At 46.3% G+C, this 21786-nt stretch overlaps 1 protein-coding gene across 1 annotated transcript; it reads left to right on the top strand.

Moving 5' to 3' along the window:
* Positions 1-346: 346 nt before the first annotated feature.
* On the top strand, positions 347-20938 carry PPCDC (phosphopantothenoylcysteine decarboxylase). The gene is made up of 5 exons (XM_010295107.1): positions 347-499; positions 10643-10738; positions 13120-13248; positions 15311-15479; positions 20853-20938. The coding sequence occupies exons 1-5, from the start codon at positions 347-349 to the stop codon at positions 20936-20938; spliced, it is 633 nt and encodes a 210-aa protein (XP_010293409.1).
* The last annotated feature ends 848 nt before the right edge of the window (positions 20939-21786 follow it).

The raw sequence follows: 21786 nt of genomic DNA, 5'->3' as shown, positions 1-21786 counted from the left end.
CATGTTCAGTGCTGTTTTGCGGGACGTGGGCTTTACCACTTTAACCCTTTTGAGGCCTGCCTGCGCAGGTTTTAGCATTCTGTTTATCAGTATCCAAGAGAAAATGGTCATTAAACAGGAGCAAACCACTGCTATGCTTAAAGGCCTGCTGATGTTTGAGAGCTTTGTGCATCAGAGCCTGTGTGTTCATCATCAGACTGAATTAATCTGGGTCCTGCGTAGTCCAGGCTTAGGTCCATGCCCTTGGGAATACGTCGGTGCTGGAGCCCTGCTGTGCTAGCCTCGCTTGGAGGCACTGTTAGTCAAGTGTCTTTGTTTTTCTGTGTTTGTAGAGTTTGATTGGAGCATGGAGCCCCTACCACCACCAGAACCAGGGTTTCCTGCAGAAAAGAGCTCATCTGTACTGCAGAAAAAATACTGTGTCCTGGTGGGTGTGACTGGAAGTGTGGCTGCCCTGAAGCTGCCTCTCCTCATCACTGAATTACTGAAAATCCCAGGGGTGAGTAAATCTTGGTAGTCTTGTAAAGTTGGTGTTGTCCTGTTTCTCGTTTCTAGGAGAGATTTGGTGGCTTCTGTTGAAATGAAAAGTTCCTTCTGGCTTTGAGCCCTTTAGTTTGAAAATTTGTTAAACGATTAATACCTTTTTCTATCATTTTGTACTTCTTCATACTTAAGAGTTAGCTTTAAATCAGGTTTTAAGGGCAGTAATTGTTCCTTGATATTTCCACAGGCAGACATTTAGGTTCTGGAGTATGAAGGTAGCATTGTTTAGTTCAGCTTGCTTCATTCTCTCAAAAATGATTGAATAGGTCCTTGTCTTGTTGGTTTTGTTGGTTTGGGGTTTTTTTTCTGGAATATGTCCTTGTCAGTCAAATTATCAGATCTGGCTACAGACACAGGTGGATGCTTTCTGGAACTTGGAATCTCTAATTAGGACCTCACAGTTTTCCACAGGTGAGATGTGGAGTTTGCAAAGGTGGACACCGCTGTCTGACCAATGAAGGGAAACCAGCTCTTGTAAAAGCAGAAATAGAAAATACCAGCTGCTATATATGTTTGTGCATTGGGTTTTTTTAACTGGATTTTATTGTCTGGAGTAACAGAGGTGTCCAGCAGAGGCCACTAGTGACCAGAATCAGGGAGGGAAACGTGCTAACTTTTGCTGTAGAATAAAGTTAGAGGAAAACATAGAAAACCTTTAAGCTTTTAAGAAATGAAGGAAATGCTTTGGAGCAGTGAAATGAAAAGAGTAGCAGGAACAAGTGAGTGCGTTTACATATCTAGATATATTCATTAGATGGCTTAAAAACCATCCTTTTGGATGATTTAGGAGGCTTTACCTGTAGATACGTTAACACAGCGTCAGAAGAGGGGCAGTCCCCAAGTAACTGAAGTATCTGGTTGATGTTGATATCCAAGCTGGAAAGGGTACCAAAGATGTGGCGAGCCAGTTGGGCTGGGTTGGAAAGAGAAACCTCAGTTAATTTATTACTTGACCTGAAATGATTAGTGAGGCCAAAGGCCCTAGCCTGGAGTGAGAGGGCCAGAGACAGATGATGCCAAGGAAGGGGGGGCGTGATGAGACCAGGGCCAGCTCCAGCTGTTATGTTCTTGCTAGTGAGGGACGCAGGATGTGCATCTTCTAATCCTCGGTCTCTTGGATTGACTTTGCCATCGTCTCTTTTCCTTTGCTTGTGGCGCTTGGAACATCCTTCTCTGCAGGGGACAGGAAGAATGCAAATGATCCACTGTAGGAATCTAGGTCAAACGTGTTCCTTCTCTCTGAGCGTTTGATTCGTAATTAAAAACTGCAGACGGCTGGACCTGAATTCTCTGTGAAGGCCCATAGGTTCTGTGACATCCGTTGCAGGCTTTAGGTTTTTGTTGCATAAAAAGTGAAAGTGAAGCATCCAGTCCAGGAGCTTCTGGTGCTTAATTTGTTAATTAAAATTATTTATTTACGTCTTTCTGATGTGATTTCAAGGCCTGATCTAAAGCCTGCTGATAGAGTGTAACTTTGCCATTAAGTTTAAGTCCTGCACAAGCCTTTTGCATGAATTTCATTGCTGATGGAAGAGACCTTTAAAAAGCCATCAGTGGAAGCAGGGCAGGAGCAGAGGAAGGCTTTGATACCAAAAGAGATGTGGTCAGAGGCTTGAAACCAGAGTGGTTAGTTTAAAATGATGTTTTTGCTAAGATGACCCTCAAGTGAACAACTTGGCAGTGTGATTTTTGCGCTCATTAAGCTTTAACATCTCCTTGAAGGTGGTAATGGATGTGACTACATCTTCTTGCCTTTTGTTTAACCTCTTTGAAGATCGAGGAAATTTAGGTGGCATCAGCTTATACCGTTCAGGTTATTACCTTGCACCTACTGTCGTGGGGAGACAGCACATAGTGTCTCGTCAGGACGCTGTGGGTAACTCTGGTGGTTGTGCTATGCTCAGTGTGTTGTCTCAGGCTGATTGCTAGGGTTTTTGAAGGGCCTGTCAGGCATACGATGACAAAAATCACATTGGCAGGATATTGGTTAGTCATAAAGAAAGGAAGCAGCAAACTTTTCTGTGGGTGAAATGCTCTTGAAGCTACAGAATGTCATCTGGACTTCTAGGTTTAAATCACGTCATGTCATTTCATTGCGCTCCTGCCGGGTAGCCCCTACGTCAGCTAGTAGGTGCCATTTAACAGAGGAGCTGCTCATTCTCTTCTGCAGCAGTTGTTACCGAAGCTCGGTCTGTAAAACTTTTTCTGTCAAAACTGAGAAAGTTATGGAAAAAAAAAAAAACTGTACACACACTCTTACCCCAAGCAGAAATGGCTGTGATGGGAGAATCCTCTAACAGAGAACAAGAATATTGCATGAACACAGGTGAGCAGTTTTGCAGTAAAGTTTATTCTGGAGTAATAAGTGGTCTGAGTAAAAGAACTCTAACTAGTCTAAACTGTCTCCAGTAAAGGAGTTTGAGTGTGGCTAGACTGACTTTACTGTTTAAGCAGAGGTGTAACCACAGGCAAACAGAGGGTGTGCCAGGTAAATAGAAGGAAAAAAACTATGTAGGCTAAAGTAATCTTGAGAACACTGATCTCTTTCCAATGTAGCTGGAGGGGCTTGAAGGACTTGCTCAGAACAAGGGATCCAGGAGCCCACCCCAGCAGAAAACCTTAATTAGGGAGAATATTTAACTAATAGAGTTCTAACTAACAGAGTTTCTTGGGGGAGTGGTGGAGTCACCACTGCTTAGAATCCTCAAACATATCCCTCTGATATGCTCCAGCTTGTAGTGGGTTGGATACAGTACGCGATAGCCAGCTATTCACTGTTCCTGGGCTTATGCTTTGAAGAAATAAGTATTTTTTTAAGACCGGAGATGGTTATGAAACTATCTTAAAAAAATTAATAGGAAAAAAAGCAGACTGTCTTTTGGGGATTTTTGTCTATCCTTTAGCCTTAGAGGGGTATTTCTTCTCTAGATTAGAAAATTTTGAATAATGACACCATTGAAGTGACAAAGTATGTCATGAGATAGAGTTGTATCATCTAAAAAGCCTTATACCATTATAGCTAACTGTAAAATAAGAATACCACTGACAAACGTTACTGCTGGAAACCTTTAGTGCAGACCTGGCCTGGTCTTTGAACTGCACATCGCTTTTTAAAATCACCAAATAAATAGTATCTTGCCGACTGCGAGGTTAACACCTCGTTGAAGCCCGCCCGTGGCATAGAGGAGAGCAACGTTAGCTGCTTGATGTTTTTGCTAAGATGTTTTGCCGCTGCTTGGCTCCAAACAGCTTCCTGTCAGGTGAGGGTAATATGGAAACAATACGGTTGATTGCTGTGAATGTGATCTTTACACTCGAAAGCACTAGAAATGCAGCTGTGATTCCAAGCTTGAAAAAGAGAAGAGGCAAAAAACCAAACACATAGTACCAAATACTGGTGTTATGTGCAGCTAGATTTTCCATTACTTTTTCTTCAGGAAACAGGAAAAATTACCAAAGACAATGACATGCTAAGGCTGGGATTTTCCACTGCTCCAAGCTGTTATTCTAGTCATGTAGGGTGCAGATAACCAACACTGCGCCATTCCCAGTCAAATAGATAGTGTTGGGGAGATAGGTTAACGTGTTTTGTCACTTCAACCGCTGCTGAAGGTAGCTTCTTGGAGGTTGGAGGTTTTCAGCAGTCTGTTTTAGCAAGAGTGCGCAGACCGAGTGCTTCATCAGTTTTGTACCTCAGGCCGCAGTTTTCTAGTGGGAAGGAGTTGTTGGTGACGCTGGTTTCTCCCTGTCTTTCTGGGCTAATAGAGCCCCGCGGTGGGTTGGATAGCGGTTGCGTTGCCGAAAAGCTGGGGAAAGAACTCCTTAACGCCAACGTAGTGTTAAAGAGCAGGCACTCTTTATTCGGTGCCGGCTGCGTGGAGGATCGGTCCGCCTAACGTGCACACCAGTTTGTAAGAGGCAGCTATTTTTATACACGTCCTGATTCACATATTCATTGTATTTCTTGGAAAAAAAGTAGTCTTATGTTGATTAGTTCCCAGAAGTCATTTACCTGATTTTCCTCCCTTTCGAACACACTGTCCTGAGGGCGTCCCTCGGGTGGTCTCTGGTGGTTGTGGGCCCCAAAGGAATTGTTCTCTTTATCTCTTGTTCAGGTATCAGCAACTTTGATTGCATCAGCAACCTTGATTGCAGCAGTTAGCATGTAGTTAGCATGTCCCCCTCCTAAGCACCTATTTGCATATCAACAACTTTGATTGCAACATTTCCCCCCACTTTGAGACTTCCAAAGTAAGATCTCTTTGGGAGTCTCACCTAGATTGCCGTAATTAAGGGTAAATATACCCCGTAAGATACATTAAGCGTTTCATCGTAATCCAGAGCTTGATATACAGAATAAGAGTCACCATAAAGCATAATGAGGTAAGTATTAACAACATGATGACAGGGTGTATTATTTTGTTTAGAATTCTGGTAGCAGTTGGTGATCACCCAGAAAGAGCGTTCCACCTTTTGTGTTCTCCATCTTTCTTGACTCTTTCTAACACTTGATGTATTTCTGCCACATCATGCGGGGGACGGTAACTAGAGTCTTTTTGTCCGTTCTCCTGAACCTTCTTCAACAGCCGTTTCAGATCCTCATGTCGTAAAAGTTCCTTTACCAGAGTGAGATTCATTCCTCATACTGATTTTTGGATCTTTATCTGGAGAGGATCTTTATCTGACGAAATGACCTTCCACTGAGGTTCTTTTAGCGGCGCTGTTGCTGGTTGTACTCGAGTGTAGTGAATCCAGGGTTCAATTCTTTCTACCTTGATTGCAGCGTAGGTTGTTAGGAGTACCTGAAAGGGTCCTTTCCACTTTTCTCATAGAGGTTTGGAGTTCCACGTTTTTGTCTCCTGGTTGATACTGGTGGACAGGAGTGTCTAACATGAGTGGTCCTGTCAAAACGATGTGTCGTCAAAGAGCTTTTTCCCTTCCGCTATCCTCAGGACTTGTCTCAAATGCCACCAGCTTTGCCTTCTGGGGTGACGTGTTAACAGGGAGGACCCCGATGTGTCGTCAAAGAGCTTTTTCCCTTCCGCTATCCTCAGGACTTGTCTCAAATGCCACCAGCTTTGCCTTCTGGGGTGACGTGTTAACAGGGAGGACCCCAGCCTCTATTACCTGTGTAGTTGTGACCACCGCATATCAGGCCATCCATTTTCCATCTCGAAAAAAGCTGCTACCATTTGTAAACAGCTCCAAATCAGGATGAATTAACAGTTCATCTTTTAGATGCTGTCTGCTGGAATATATATGTTTGATGGTTTGCAGGCAATCATGGTGCAAGGGTTCAGAGTCCCTTATCTCCGAATTCAAAAACATTGTGGGGTTGATGGCTGTGGTGGTTTTAAGTTCTACATCATTCTGTTCCAGCAGGATAACTTGATATTTGGGCATACGGCTTGAAGACAGCTAATGCCCTCCCTTTTGTTCTAAGACAGAAATCACTATATGCGGAACATACACAGTGATTCTCTGCCCTATTGTTACTTTCCTAACTTCTTGGATTAAAAGAATAGTTGTGGCTACAGCACTTAAAAATCCTGGCCATCCTTTACTCACATTGTCCAATTGTCTGGAGAAATATCCCACATCTCTTCTCCATGTTCCCGGTCTCTGAGTCAGCACGCCCAAGGGCAAGATGTTGTCGTTCATGTACAAATAGCTCAAAAGGTTTAGACAAATCGGGCAGTCACAGTGCAGGTGCTGACATCAAAGTCTTTTTCAAGTCCTTAAAGGCTACTTGATGTTCAGGGGTCCATAGTAGGTGGTTCTCTTTCGACCCCTTCAAAGTTTCATAGAGGGGTTTTACCAATAGTCCATAGTTGAGAATCCACAGTCTGCACCATCCGACCATACCCAAAAGCGCCCTCAGCTCTTGTACAGTTCTTGGTTCTGGAGTTTGGCAGATTGCTTCTTGTCTGTCGGTTCCCAATCTCTGTTGTCCTTGCGAAATCTCAAAACCGGTTTAGTTCCGGACTTTAAAACAATTTTAACTGGTTTTGCCAATTTGGACCAACCTGGGATTCCACTAGCCCATACCAAGGGTGTTACTGCGTCTTCTACTTCTCCAGGAATCTCTTCCTTCGGTCTTTGTGTGTCCTGTAACATAAAATTTCTCGCTTCCACGGCTATTGATTTGGGTATTAGTAGTTGCACCTCTCCATCCTTAAGGGTTATCTGTGCATCTAACGTGCTCAACAGATCCCTTCCCATCAAGGGGATCGGGCACTTGGGCATATATAAAAACTGGTGAGTCATCCATTGTTTTCCTAACTTAAATTTTAAGGGCTGCAGAAAGGGACGATTTTCTTACTTCCCTGTAGCACCAGCAACGCTTACAGTTTCATGGTTAAAATTTCCTTTACAACTATTAAGTACAGAATAAGTGGCTCTCCCTCATGGTTCTTCCGCCTTGATGCAACCAGCGGTGCAGCTGGGGATGACTCCCTGGGTCCTCTTCAGGATTCAACATCTAATGTCATTAGCTTAATGGCTTGGAGGGCTGGATCCAGGTTCCCAGCCTGAGGGCATTCCGTTTTTCCAGTGCCCCCTTTCTGTGCAGATTGTGCACTGATCTTCTGCAAGTCGAGGTTGCACACAAGGAGGTGATTTTCCTCTTCCCCTACTTCTTCCCATCCCTCGATAACCCCTTCCTGTGCCTCCCCTTCCTCTATAGGCTCCTCTAGGGGCCTCTGTTAAAGCAGCAGTTAATCTCCCCTGTCTTAGGTTTTTCTCTTCGAACCTGTTGTGTCTCTTTTTCCTTCTCCCTATTATTAAAAACCATTCACGCTACCTCTAACATCTTTCCCAAATCCTTTGAATCTGCCGCTTCTAGTTTTTGAAGTTTCTTTCATATATCTGGGGCCGATTGTGCCATAAAGATACAAGCCAACTGAACAGCTGCTTCTGTTTTTTCAGGGTCCAGATTAGTGTATTTCCTGGCAGTGACTTTTAACCTCTCCCTGAAGGTAGTCAAGGGAGAGGTGGTCATTTAGTTCTTGTCTAACCTCATATAATGTGGACCAATTAATCACTTTTGGCATAGTGTGCCTTATGCCAAATAGTATCCATCTCTGATATCTTGTTAAAAGCCCCCGGGGTCCCAGCTGGTTGGGATCCCACCCTGGGTCTGCAGCAGGAAAATTCTGATCTGTTGTTCCCTGCAAATCCCTGCTAGCGTGTGCCCCTTCTACCTGTTTCCGAGCAGTATTTAATACCATTTTCTTTTCAGTACCATCTGGCAAGGTGTCTTCTACTACCTGTAAATCACTCCAGTCAGGATCTTGGGTCCTGATTATAGTTTCAAACACTTCAGTCACCCTTTCTGGATCTTACCTATAAGTACCTGCCGTTTCTTTCCAGGATCTTAGATCTGTTATCGAAAACGGCACCTGTTACTGGCACATAATTTCCACCTCCTTGCTGGAGGGGAGCTTGAATAACTCCCAGGCTCCCTTTGTCTCCCCCTTGTTCTTTCTGCAATTGGGCTAAATCCTTCTGCCCCACTAAATTGCCTTCCCTGTTCATAGCTACTTTTCCCTGATTCTCCCATGAGCCACCAGCCTCACCGGCTTGCCTATGACCACTTTCTCTTGCCCCGCTCACACTACGAGCATGATCTTCATCATCAGGACTCTCTCCTAGCCTCTGCCAGGGAGCAACCATTAGTTCCAAATCTTCTCCTTCCTCCCACCCGCATTTCAAACACCTCTTTCCAATACTACAAGTAGAACCACCTTTACAAATTCTTGCCCCCACTTTGCCTTTCCAAGGCTAAAACCGTAGGGTCCTGCCGAGTAAGTCTGCAATCCTTTTGCCACTCCAGATGATTTCTTAACGTAAAGAATAAGTCTACACATGGTACTTCATCCTGCTTATTTTCTCTTCTACAAAACAACAGTAATTGTAACAGGGTGTTATATTTTGAAGTTCCATTCTTTGGCTGTTTTTCTTGATCATCCAAATCATACAATGGCCACCAGTTGTTACAATATTCCACAAGCTGCCTCTGGGTGAGAGGATCTCTCCCCGCCTTTCTCCAATGTTTCAATATACAACCTAGAGGAGATTTTTTTCAGAATCCCCCACTTCCACCGAGGGTTTATTACCCATTATAAAATACTGCAAAAAGCAGCACAAAAACACAAAAGCAATGACTGAACACAAGACAACAAGACAATGGGGACTCGAACCCCTATACCATTTTCACTGGGACTTGGTAACCCCCTCCTTTCCAAATTCCAAACCCGGGTGTCCTACAGACTTTCATATGATAGGATCAAATCCTTCCCTTAGGCACCTTTGATGGCCCAACCCTGTGAGGCTTTTGCTGCCGCGCCTTATGGGCAGGCAACGTTCAACCTTTAATATCGCTTAAAGAAAAGAATGCCTTTACCTTCCCAGGGGTCTTGCTCAGAGCTCTTCTGTCTGGGGATCGGAGGTTCTCCTCGAGAATCCCTCGGTGCCAGCTGGAGGTCCTGCATTCCCACGGATCCGTTGAGATTCAGAAGCAGTGTCCCATCTGGGGTGCCAGAAACTGTTCCAAAAAGTTGATGAAAGAACTCGTTAATGCCAATGTAGCGTTAAAGAGCAGGCACTCTTTATTCGGTGCCGGCTGCGTGAAGGATCGGTCCACCTAACGTGCGTACCAGTTCCTAAGAGGCAGCCATTTTATACATGTCCTGATTCACATATTCATTGTATTTCCTGGAAAAAAGTAGTCTTATGTTGATTAGTTCCCAGAAGTCATTTACCTGATTTCCTTCCCTTTCACACATACTCCACACTGTCCTGGGGGCGTCCCTCGGGTGGTCTCTGGTGGTTGTGGGCCCCAAAGGAATTGTTCTCTTTATCTCTTGTTCAGGTATCAGCAACTTTGATTGCATCAGCAACCTTGATTGCAGCAGTTAGCATGTAGTTAGCATGTCCCCCTCCTAAGCACCTATTTGCATATCAACAACTTTGCGATAAAACGAACATCCAAGGGACACCATAGTATTTCCCCCCCCCGTGTACACCATATAACTGAAGGTTCCACTGGCTTTCAACAAGGCTGGCAGGTTTATCTAAGATTTCAGAGCCAAGCTTCGTATACTTCCACCCAGACTCCCTTTCCTTTGTGGAAGCCACTGTACTTGCTGCACAGAAACCCTGTGCTATAAACATAGCTACACAGAGGTTTTCCTTTTTCCAACACCTTGCCTTGATAGGAAGGATAGCTGGAAGACACAGTCCTGACTTGCTTCTGGTATTTTTACCTCTGGCTGGAGCAAGTGTGATGAACATGGCTGTAAAAAGTAGTACCCAGTAGTCTGTAGCTATCACCCCACCTTTGTCACCAGGACACCATCAAGAGAGAGACAGAGAGGTGCACAACATGGTCCGTTTGACCAAGAAATCATACTCAGTCTTCCAAAGCCACTGTTTCTTGTGAAGCCTTGTGCAGCAGAGGTGGGCTTGCTTTGTGCCGGTGGTGCTGAGCCCCAGCTAGCCAGCTTGCCCCTCAGCAGGACTTTTGATGGCTCAGCACTGTGCTTCCTCATGGTAGAGAGCTTCCTCTTGGCTCCGAGTGTGGGAAGAGTGATCCTGCAAGCGCCGTGTAGGCATGCCACCCCTCGGCACTCCTCTGTGCTGTGATTAAGGGAATCCACTAAAGCAAGATGCTCTCCTACTCCCTTTGGCAGGCGTCTTTTGAGATTAAAGGGCATCTTTCACAGAGCTTTGGTTTGCTGCTTGTTGCTGTCTCTTTGAAGTTCTGTGCGGAACTGCATCTCATTCTGACCTGCTCTGTCCTCGCTGCTGTCCCCGCTGTGAACTGGCCACGTGAACGTGTTTGGCAGGCGGTGACTAACCACCTGCCCGTTTCAGGGTGGCAGTGAAATGAGTCTTTGGCTCCTGTGAACACCTGCAGTGGCCTGGTCTTTCAACTGTGAATGGTTGCAGTTATGCACATACGCACAGTAGGGAAAAGTCCTCCGAGAATCCACAGAGCTTTCAAAACCTTTGTCGCTCGAGCCCTCTCCTCTATTCAGCTTTACAGGATTGTCCTCAAGTCTTAACTATTAGTCTGTCTTTCTCTTTTTCTGATTAGCTCGAAGTGAAGGTGGTCACTACTGAGAGAGCAAAGCATTTCTACAGTGCCCAGGAGATTCCTGTCACCCTCTACAGCGATGAAGATGAATGGCAGGTGAGTTGTTCTTCCTTTGAAGACTCTAAGGGCTTCTGTCCTGTCCCCACTAGCCACATGTTTTGTAATTCAAATAGTTCTGTCATGCACTCATGCCTTCTACTTCCAGAAGGCCAATGGGTCATGCTTCAGGAAAAAAAAGCAGGCTCCCTGGGAGATTCATTTAGTTGTTCAAGTGCTGAACAGCAAATAGAAGTCTTCCTCTAAGTTTCTTTGCAAGAGACCACATTCATTTATTTTTTAATCCTGGGCCAAGACTCACTTCTTTGTTCTAGTAATGTATGATTTGGAATATGGCTTTCAAAGAATGTGGTTCCAACCGTGCTGTAAATGAGGAAGAAAAGAAAGGCTGCCCTGACTGTACCGGAGGCTTTTGTACCGCTCTAGCAGACTTGCAGCAGGCAATGAGGGTAGAAGTGGTGTCTCACCACCCTGGGCTCAGCTGCTGTCTGCAGCTCTGAGAGGAGGGTCAGGAAATGTCAAGAAAGCCACTGCAGAGTCGCGGTGAGGGTGTTTGGTGCTTGTCATGAGTCACACTTGTCACAAAGGCAACAGCTTAATTCTCCTTAACACTACGTATTCTGAATCTACAGACATCACTGACGTCCACAAAACTACCCAGGCTGCTTTAAAACTCAGCCTGGTGTCTGACTGGGTAACCTTGTGCTGGTAGGGCCACCCTGGTGCAGCAGTGCAGAGGAAGGCCAGTCCCTGGAGATGTCATGCACCAGTGTAATGAAGCAAGGGAGGTGGAAGAGGGATGTCTGGAAGAGAGGTTCCCCTGGGGGAAGTGGCGTTTATCTCGGAGGTATCTGCATCTGTGCTCGTGCACATACATAGAAGAGCCGTTCCAGTAAGCGATAGCTCAGTTGTCAGGGCTGTGAACATCCCTGGACCCTGTAAAATGGCTTTTTCTCTTGCCTACAGTTTTGCTAACGTGCTTTGGGAGTCCCTGAGTATAGAGAGGTTCATTGCATAAACATCGACGTTTGTTTTTCTGTATGCTTTCTCTCTACTTTGCAGTACTGATCTGAGTACAAGGTGATCTACTCTTTACCAGTCAACTCTTACCAATACAGTCACACGCCAGCATCGCTTTTATATGGAGAGGGGCATGCTAATGGCAATGGCCAGGAAGCTTTCTGGCTGGTCTGGGAGATTGGTGGAGATCTGTTGGGTCTCAGGGTGCTACAGCTCCAGGCAAAGTTATTTCTGAGGAGCCCTGGGTACAGTGATAAAAGAGGAGAGGGTCAGGTTTTGAGGTCTGCTGGCACACTGGAAAGCAGGCACGGAGCCCTTATGCCGTTCTGACGGAAGGCTGGGCAATAAGCCTGCTCACCATCTGCTTGTGAGAGATTTTATTCTGAAAATAAAACTCCAATTTTCAGTGCTTCTAGAAAAAACTAGAAGAGAGTGGAGGAGCTGGGAAGGGTGTCAGGGAGCACCAGCTTTCCGGATGCTGCCTTTTTGTTGTGGTTTCCAGTGACTCAGAGGAGGAACAGTTTGTGGCCCTGATGTACCTCTTGCTGGCCTGTGGTTGTGTGTGTCCTTTGGGGATTAAGCACCTGATGCTCTTTGCTGCTTCTCTTGACACTTTCCCAGTTAACTGTGCTCTCAAGAAAAGGCCGGGACACTCTTGAGTAACTCAGAACTTTAGTGAAAATAAAAATATTCACTTGGGAGCCAAGAGAGGAGGGAAGTGCCCAGTTGTCTAAACCTCATCCATTCTGAAGAAAACCAACAGGACTGTTCCCTACTGTCGTTACGAGGGTTTACCTTGCTGCTGTGAGCGTGTGTAGGGAGGGGTGTGCATTCTATTTGAAAAGTGACTAGTGCAGTTAGGGGTCTATACCTTGTTAAAAGCCAGTGGACAGCTTCACTTTAAAGAAATGTGAGGCTTCTAAATGGCATGGGTTCCTCAGGACATGTGACCCCTAGTTTGGTCCTGTCCGGCTTCACTTGGCTGATAGGATGGAGCTCTTTTGCCTGCTCAATTATGCTATGTGTTGAGGGAGCTCTTACGAACACTTCTGAAGCTGAGGGATGATGTGAATGGTGAAATGGATGGGGAAAGCTCTTTCCTGTGAGTTGAAAACGGTGGTTGTTGGACATGTGAACTGTTGTCTTTGTGGGGAAAGGGTTACCTGTTTGTAGAGCCCCAAGCAGATACCTGCCGTCTGTTAAATGTGCTTCCTAAACGTAGCTGCAGCTGGAGGAGGAGGGAAACGTGAGCACCATGGCTGTCAGATCTTGCTTGGTGTGAGAGGAATTCTTTCCCCTTAAGTTTATATGGCGGTTACTAACGTGGGACTGATAAAGTGCCTGTTGTTCACGGCATGTATTGTGGGGGTTGGGTAGCCTGCATCTTGTCTCATCCACAGCTGTGGAAAGGCCGTTCAGACCCAGTCCTGCACATCGAGCTCAGACGGTGGGCGGATCTCATGGTGGTGGCACCTCTCGATGCAAACACGCTGGCAAAGCTCGCCAACGGCATCTGTGACAACCTGCTGGTGAGTAACCGGGGCTCTGCCTGAGAGTTCTCTCGCCTCCCAGCATTAGACTGCCTGACCTTTTTCTTTCATGGAAACTCTTGTGCTTCTACAGCACCGAGAACAGTGAGATTTGCATGTTCTGCTCCCACTTCGTATGCTTGTCTCTCTCTTCCTCCAGTATGGTTCCCCTATTCCTTCTCAAACCGTTGTTCTTTCCTTCCCTGACCTACACCGCTTTCCACTGCTCAACTCTGTCAGTCTCTTCCATTATTTCCCAGTCCCTGCTTTTTACCTTTCCTGCTTTTTCTGATGGGCGGTTATTTCTCTCTGCCTGCCTCCACCCTCTCTCTGTCATGCATGTACACACACACGCGTGCGCATACACGCTTGCACTCACTTTTGAGTTCCTCTCCGCATTTTTTTAGATGCAATCTGGAAAGACACCTGTGAGATCAGATAAAATTGTTTACTTCCTGCTACCTCACCTCCTCCCTCACCTAACTGCTTAGCACAGAAATTCAAACATGCTCACCCTTACTTACTTACCTTACAGTTTCAGCTACAGGGGATTTTGCTTGTTTGGGCTTGTTTTTCTGGTATTAAAAGTGCTCTGGCTCAAAGGCTGAGCAGAAAAGTATATTCAAAAAGAGTCTGCTTCTCTCTTGGGTGATGGGGACCTGCAGCAGGGCTGAATGCCTTGTGTCGAGGCATTAGTAGGTGTCATGAGCGTTAACAACCCAAAAGATCTGCCAGGAAGCTGGAGATCTGCAAATGTTGCTGTGGTGCATCACCCTTCAGTTAATGCAAGGAGGGTAGAACTTGGAACGGAGGGCAGCGCATCAGCTCTGGCTGGGGAGCCCTGCATGACCAACCTAGGTGTTCAGGAAAGAGGGATTGTGTATAAATGAACAAAGTACACCCAGAGCAACAGCCCTCATTTGTACGAGCAGATCCCTGGAGATCTGAGAGAAGCCAGAAGGAGCTGTGGGAGGGATGTCTTGTCTTTCTGGGTGCCCTTGGTGCTATAAATATCATGGTGGTAGCAGAGGGGAGAGCTCAGGAAGGATGTCGGGGACGCATGGCTTCACAAACTCCTGCCAGTCTTTTTGGAGAGCCTTGTGGAGGCAGAAGGTGGCTCCAGCAAAGGAAAACAAGTGCTGGAGGTGCTGGTTGGCAAGTTAGAACAGATTCTAGCAGACTCGCCTGTGCTGGGAAGGGTTCAAATCAGAGGGCATAAAAAAGGATGGGCAGGGTTCTCGTAAATACTCTACGATCTGAGCAGAGACCCTGCACGAGGCACTGTTGCTACCCGGGAAGCTCCTTTTGCATGATTTAAATGGTGCTAGGCCTAGGGAAGCTGATGGATGTTGCATTAAGAGCAGCCAGCATTTATCTTTTTAAGGAGATGAGGAGATACTGGGTTATCTGGAAGTTCTGTATTAGTGAGGAATCAGATATGATTCCCTGTTAGCACGCAGGAGCTGCTAGATGGTTTGTAATCTGCCAGCGTCTCCTTGCAACAGCCCAAATGTGTTTGTGTTATCCTCTATTTGTATCCTGGAAGCAGCAGTGCTTCCCCTGTGAGGAGTTACGGATCCAGTTGGCATATTGTTTAAAAAAAAGACTCACTCACCGACTTTTTGTGTTCAGTTCTACAGCTGGCTTATCTGGAGCGTTGCCTGGGGATTTCTCTGTAGCTGATAAGATCTGTGGCCACCCCTCAGCTTCTCTTGGTCTCCCACATGGGCTGGCAGTTTGCACTCATGGTGTTCCAGCTCGGTTTGCTCCGGCGATTGGGCTGCTTGCTTGGCCCTAAGCCGGAGTAGAATGGGATCTATCCTCTTTGTAGCCTCCCTCATCCTTCTTGCCTGTCAGAGGTGAGCTTTGCTGGAATGTAACACAAATTAGTAGCAGCCCTGTGGATCTGCCTGTGGGTTAGTCCAGCAGCACTGACAGATTGAGGCTTTTGGCCATCTATTGACACACAAGGCTGGGAGAGCGCTTCTGTGCGGCAAAGTGATGAGGAGGAATGAGGAAAGACAACCTATCTCAGAGCTGAACCTCTTGGCTTCTCTTGCAGACCTGTGTCATCCGTGCTTGGGATCTGAGCAAGCCTCTGCTCTTCTGCCCAGCTATGAACACGGCCATGTGGGAACATCCCATCACAGCTCAGCAGGTGGAGCAGCTGAAGGGCTTTGGCTACACAGAGATACCCTGTGTGGTGAAGAAACTAGTGTGTGGAGATGAAGGTCAGTCCTTTTCCATGTCTTCCAGCTCTTTTCCTGCGTGAATGCTGCTCTCTTCCTGAAGGGATATGCATTCTTTTGCCGTGTGACCTTCGAGATGTCGGACCGTGGGGAGCAGGTGATCACGGCCAGGGTTTATAGAAACAAACTGAAGCTTTGCCCTGTGCTAGCTGATATCTACTGTTCTTTAAGTAGTCTTGAGAGACCATCCAAACCAGGCTTTCAAACGAGCCGTTAGATAGGCTTGATATTTAAAAGAAATACACATTCAAGAAGAGAGTAGATCAAAGAGAAGGAAGGCTTTGCGGTGAGCGTTATCAGCCTGGGATTTGGGTGTCCTGACCTTGCCGTCTACCGTGACTGTGGGCTGTTTTCATCATGCCTCAGTTCGTCATCTCTAACGTAGGGATAATATCTTATCCCTGAGAGCAGCCAGTGAGAATAAGCGCTTTGCAGACGTGGCTGAGGGCGTAGCTGCACATGCATTTAACATTTGTTGTTGTTTGTTGCCTGGGTTACTTTTCAGCTTCCCGATCGAGTTTTGATTTGGGGGTTTGACATCAGACTTGTCTGTGAAGTGAAGGAGGGGGATAGGGAAAGTTGTTGTGCTCAGTTTCAAAAGATTTAACTTGCAATGCTAAGAAATACTTAGTATTTCTCACTTGTATTTTAAGAGCTGCTTTGAATGCCAGTATTTTGACTTTTGGGAGGTTTTGAGAAGGGTTTTTGTACAAGCAATTTAGATAAATGGATTAGCTTTTTCAATCTCAATTTTCTTGGACAAATTGTCGTAAAATGTCTCCCAGTTTTAGCCATAATAGCAAATGTCTTATTACCTGCACAGTAGTATACTCATACTTTTGTTTAACAACCACAACTCTAGCAGGATTTTAACCGCCCTGTCAGATAGTTCAGTAAACAGTCTGTAGCGAACACAGGATGTTAAAATGTTCTTCATGGTTAAATTCTAGAGCTGGCTTAGTTTCTGAATTCTTAGGTAGATGCGATGCTTCTAGAGAGTGTTTTTTTTGAGCTGAAGGCTAAGAAATATTTACAGTTAGGTAAGTGTAGTCAAGTAACTCAGGCATCAGTTGAAATATCCTGGACAATTGTGCTTCCACTGGGATTTTAGACCTGATTACATCAAATGTCTTACGTACTTGTAAGAACGTTAAGGGAAAACGCCCAAAAGAGGTCATGCTGTGCAGACGTTTTGGCAGGAGTGGAAAGGCCGTCTGGCATAGCTTCTTTGTCCTCTATTTTTTCCCTTCGTCTTTTTTCTTACATATATAGGATCTCTATTCCTGTAGTGAGCAGCTGGGTGCCTCCTAATGGGTAATGGGCTTATTCTAGCAGGTTCCTGCACCTGAGGCAGAGCTGTGGTGTTGTCACCCCTGTCTCACAGATGGGGATCTGAGATGCAAAAGGAGCCACGTGAGTTGACTCACCAGCACAAACGGAGCGGAGTTGGATGGTGAACATGGGTTCCACCTTCTGCTGCTCTGCCCTGCCACTTTCCTGGGGGTTGCCGCCCTTGCGACAGGGATGTGTGAGCCACATGAGAAGCAGCATGTGAATTGCTGTGGTTTGTAGCTCAGAATGGCAAAGTAAACCAGCGTTGATCGGGAGTTACCTCATTCCACCAGCGGTCATTTGGGAGCTGCTTTGTATTCAGTTCGGCTCTTTCCACTGTGAGAACAAACTCCTGAAGGAGCTTGTAAGAGAGCGATGGAGGAGGCAGCTGGGGCAGTAGTAGCCACATCTGACTGAACTCCGCTTGTGTTTTGTGAGTCAATTCACAGCAAGATTTTCCTGTTGGCAAATGCCAGGATTTTCCTGGAGGTAGGTAGGAAAATTATGGCAAAGCAGTTGTTGTGTTTTAGCCCCAGCTGGCAACTAAGCACCACACAGCTGCTCACTGGCTTCCCCCCAGCAGGATGGGGGGAATAGAATCGAAAGAGTAAAAGTGAGAAAGCTCGTGAGTTAAGATAAAGACAGTTTACTAATTGAAACAATTAATAATAATAATAATGATGATGATGTAATGAAAAGGAAAATAACAGAGAGAGAAATAAAACCCTAGAAAGACAAGTGATACAAATGAAAACAATGGTTCTCCACCAACCGACCGATGCCCAGCCAGGACCTAGTCAGCAGCCCTCCGCCACCAACCTCCCCCTTAGTTTTACTGCTGTCGTATGGCGTGGAATATCCCTTTGGGCAGTTGGGGTCCGCTGTCCCACCTGTGTCCCTTCCCAGCTTCTTGTGTACTCCCAGCTTACTCGCTGGCGGGCGGGGTGAGAAGCAGAAAAGGCCTTGACTCTGTGTAAACACTGCTCGACAATAACAAAAAGATGCCCGTGTTATCAACGCTGTTTTCAGCACAAATCCAAAACATAGCCCATACTAGCTGCTGTGAAGAGAAGTAACTCTATCCCAGCCTCATTGGCTTCCCCCCAGCAGGATGGGGGGAATAGAATCGAAAGAGTAAAAGTGAGAAAGCTCGTGAGTTAAGATAAAGACAGTTTACTAATTGAAACAATTAATAATAATAATAATGATGATGATGTAATGAAAAGGAAAATAACAGAGAGAGAAATAAAACCCTAGAAAGACAAGTGATACAAATGAAAACAATGGTTCTCCACCAACCGACCGATGCCCAGCCAGGACCTAGTCAGCAGCCCTCCGCCACCAACCTCCCCCTTAGTTTTACTGCTGTCGTATGGCGTGGAATATCCCTTTGGGCAGTTGGGGTCCGCTGTCCCACCTGTGTCCCTTCCCAGCTTCTTGTGTACTCCCAGCTTACTCGCTGGCGGGCGGTGTGAGAAGCAGAAAAGGCCTTGACTCTGTGTAAACACTGCTCGACAATAACAAAAAGATGCCCGTGTTATCAACGCTGTTTTCAGCACAAATCCAAAACATAGCCCATACTAGCTGCTGTGAAGAGAAGTAACTCTATCCCAGCCAAAACCAGCACAGCAGTAATGGACTCTGGGTCTCTGAAGACCCAGGACAGTCTCTACCACTGACTTTTTCCTCCCTTCCCCTCTCTTTTTTTTTTTTTTTTTTTGGGGCCTTTCACCCCAAGACCTCTTGTCCACATTAATTTTGGGTTTGTGGGTTTCATCCATGAAGGGGTTTGCCCAGCAGATAGTGAAGCTCACACATCTGGTGCAGAAGAAAAGAGATTCAGTTTGCACCAGTTTTGTCTGTTGACATTGTGGTTTGTCTTGCTGTAAAAGAGCTTTATCTTCCTCCACTCATGTGGCTGGTCTCATCTGAAATGGGCCAGATCCTGACTGCCACCAAGTTTCTGCATTACAAGCTTTACCTGATTAATTTTTCTTCCTTAATAAATGGGTGTTTCCAGTCGTAGAGTCCAGCTAAAAGAGTTAACAAATCAAACTGAGCTGACAATTGAAATGTTTCCTTGAGCGGACAGTTAAGCTAATGGCTCTTGGCATTGATGATATCCGTGTGCCACGATATAAAAGAGAGCTTCGAGAGGTGCTGTACCACACATGGGCCTGCAGCAATTTGCCTTTGCAAAAACATTTCCAAACTGCTAGTATCTTCATCATCCTTGGCTGGATTTCTAGAGCCTGGCACGCTGGAAGATTTCTGCCTGTAGGCATGAGCTGTGCGTTAAGGCTGCTTAGCAAGATTTTGCTCTGCTAAAGGTAAAAATCCAGCTGTGAATTGCCAAAGATGTGGAGGAAGTGGGTGGTAGAGGACAAAGGCAGGCCTTGGGATTGTTCTCGAAGGGTGTAGCTCTGCCAAACCGTGCAGATAGTCAGCCAGAGCTCCTCTCCTCGAGCTTTAGGAGGTCAGAAGGGCCCAAATCTGCCTGCAGCTTGTCCACAGGATGCTTCAGACCGCCTGGGATTTACAGGTCTGAAGAAAGGTGTACTGAAGAATGAACCTTACTTTGCAGGGAAACCCAATTTTCTTGACCTTCCAAAAGTATCATTCTTCATTGCAAATCCTCAGTTAATACCCAGTTGCACCTTCTGTCCCAGACAAGGCTCGGGTGGCTCATCTGTTCTGGAAGACTGAGGGTCCAGGCAGATTCAGGGCCGTGATCTGCCCACAAGAGAGCACCTCTCTCTGCTGGTCAGGATAGCCCTTCCCACTCCCCTCTTGTCTCTTGCCTGCCCTCGAGTTGTTACTGTTCTTTGGAGGCTGCTGGTTTAGCTGTTTGTCTGTGCTCTTGCTAACCCAACTGTGGAAGCAGGCCAGGAAAAAAAAGAGGAAAACAAAAATTCCCAGAAATAATTTCTGATGGCCAATAAGGCACGTATTTTAAATTTAGACGTATAAATACGTAAGGCATGTATTTAAAATTAGAGCAATTAGCCAGCAGGACAAAAGATCAGTAGAGTCTCCATCTTTTCAATCTTTCAGTGGAGACGAATGTTGGTGGGAGAAGTATCTTTTCTCAGCCCCAAGCAAATTACAGGAGTGAGTGGATTGAGTTTTGAGTGCCGACTTCAGTACACGAGGTTGGACAAAGTGATTTAATAATCCCCGGCCTTAAAATTCTGAACTTAAGTTTAAAAAGTATTTCAGAGGGAAGCAACAGCACAGTGTGGGTTAGATGCTCACCTGCCAGCTAACCGGTCCAAAAGGAAAAGCTTTTAAGTTTTGTTCTGTCTGGCGCTCGGTCTTCTCCGGGAATTACTCCCAAGGTTCAAGCTGGTGCAAATCCAGGACAGCTTTCTCTCATGTGGGTCTAACTGCAGAGTCACGGGAACGATACGAATTCAGTCTTTTTTTTATAGGCAAAGGCCGTTTCAGACAGATACTGAACACATGCAATGTTTACACTGGAGAAAGGAGGTAAAATAGGGTATTTTGCTACCCACACACTTTTTTGGGGGGCACACTTGCCCCCAGGGCAGTGTGAGCTAAGACAGTAACTCCTTGTGCGGTCAAGGGTTAGATGCAGACACGTCTGGAGATGGTTCAGAACATGAGGTACTTACTAAGGTCATACGAGCTGCCTTCTGAGGTTTCCCGCCTCTCTCCATTGACTGAGGAGCTTGTGCTCCTACTTAGACTTCTGAGTTAGGAGCCAGACTAAGTTAGGATGAACACTCCTCTCGCTCCCCTCCCCGATGGCATTCAACCGTGCCACAAAACCCCTGCAGACCCAGGTGGACTGAGCAGATCCTCTGGCCTCCACAGTTGCTTTCTGTTGGGCGAGCCATTAGGAAACACATGGGGATACTCGGTGAGCTTTGGTGCGCTGTGCCACCGTCGTGCATCTAATTTTCCTCAGCAGTGCGGCGTGTGGAGAAAAGAGGTGGTGGGACGGGGGAAGCATGTGCCTTGACCTGGATTTCACTGCGTGGTTTTGCTCTTGCCCTGCAGGTCGAGGTGCCATGGCAGAAGTGTGGACCATTGTGGAGAGGGTGAAGAGGATCCTTGAAGAACGAGACTTGCCAACACAGAGCTGATGGTTTGGCACGTAAATTGTATTTGTGTGCCTCCCTGATGATTTGAAGATAAAGCCAACAGGAAGCTGAGTCGAGATGGCACGCACACCTATAGCGTGCCCTTCAACCGAAGGAGCGAAACGGTTCTCTTCCAGCTGGTGCCAGACTGAAACGTGGCACATCACTGCAGCCTTTCAGAAACCAAAGCCAAGAACGTGCTGCTTTAGTGTGGGAAAACTCTGTGGTATCTCGCAGAGGGGGAGTAACGTTCCCTCGTTACTGGACCACTCGGCCCCAGGTATTTCACACGTGCTCCTTTCTGAGGAGGCTGCAGAAGGAATTGCCCGTGTATTTCAGGTTCAGTGGTTCCTCCAGGAGCTGCTAGAGGGGAGACTGATGTGCAAGTCCTGGTGTGGGGGATAATGTCAGCCCTTTCCAGCATGTCGGTGCGGGGTCGTCCCTGCTTTCCAAAGCTTGGTCCGTAGCTGTGCTGGCTTCGCCTTTCCAGTGGGAGTCACTGTCCAAAAAGCATTTCTTTCAATAAAAGAGAGCTTTTAGTTCTGCCCCTGAAGAATTGCCTCTTGTAGCTGCTCTGGGCGGTGTTTGCACCTGGCACCATTGCTAAATTGTTGCATCTGTCCGCGGTTTTTATCAGAGAAGAGAAAAAAAATGACTGAAAGAAGCTATCTAGTCCCCCAGTTAGCCTTTGCCCTTTTGTATCTGTTGACTGGGCAGGGATGTGGACGTCAGCTGTGAACCAAAATGACACCTGCCCGTCTGGGTGCTCCAGTCAGGGAATGAACAGGCTGGGCCCTTGTGGAAAGCCGGGGTAGGTGTTTCCCAAGGGAGGGAAGTCAAACTTTGCCTAT

This window comes from Phaethon lepturus, unplaced genomic scaffold, assembly GCF_000687285.1.
Source record: "Phaethon lepturus isolate BGI_N335 unplaced genomic scaffold, ASM68728v1 scaffold879, whole genome shotgun sequence".
Taxonomy (NCBI): domain Eukaryota; kingdom Metazoa; phylum Chordata; class Aves; order Phaethontiformes; family Phaethontidae; genus Phaethon; species Phaethon lepturus.
This window is presented reverse-complemented; position numbering and strand designations above follow the sequence as displayed.

Excerpts from the sequence above, each read along its gene's own strand:
- PPCDC (XM_010295107.1), top strand. The coding sequence starts at position 347 with ATGGAGCCCCTACCACCACCAGAACCAGGGTTTCCTGCAGAAAAGAGC. Across the intron at positions 13,249-15,310 it reads GCATCTGTGACAACCTGCTG|ACCTGTGTCATCCGTGCTTG; the intron begins GTGAGTAACCGG and ends CTTCTCTTGCAG. Across the intron at positions 15,480-20,852 it reads ACTAGTGTGTGGAGATGAAG|GTCGAGGTGCCATGGCAGAA; the intron begins GTCAGTCCTTTT and ends CTTGCCCTGCAG.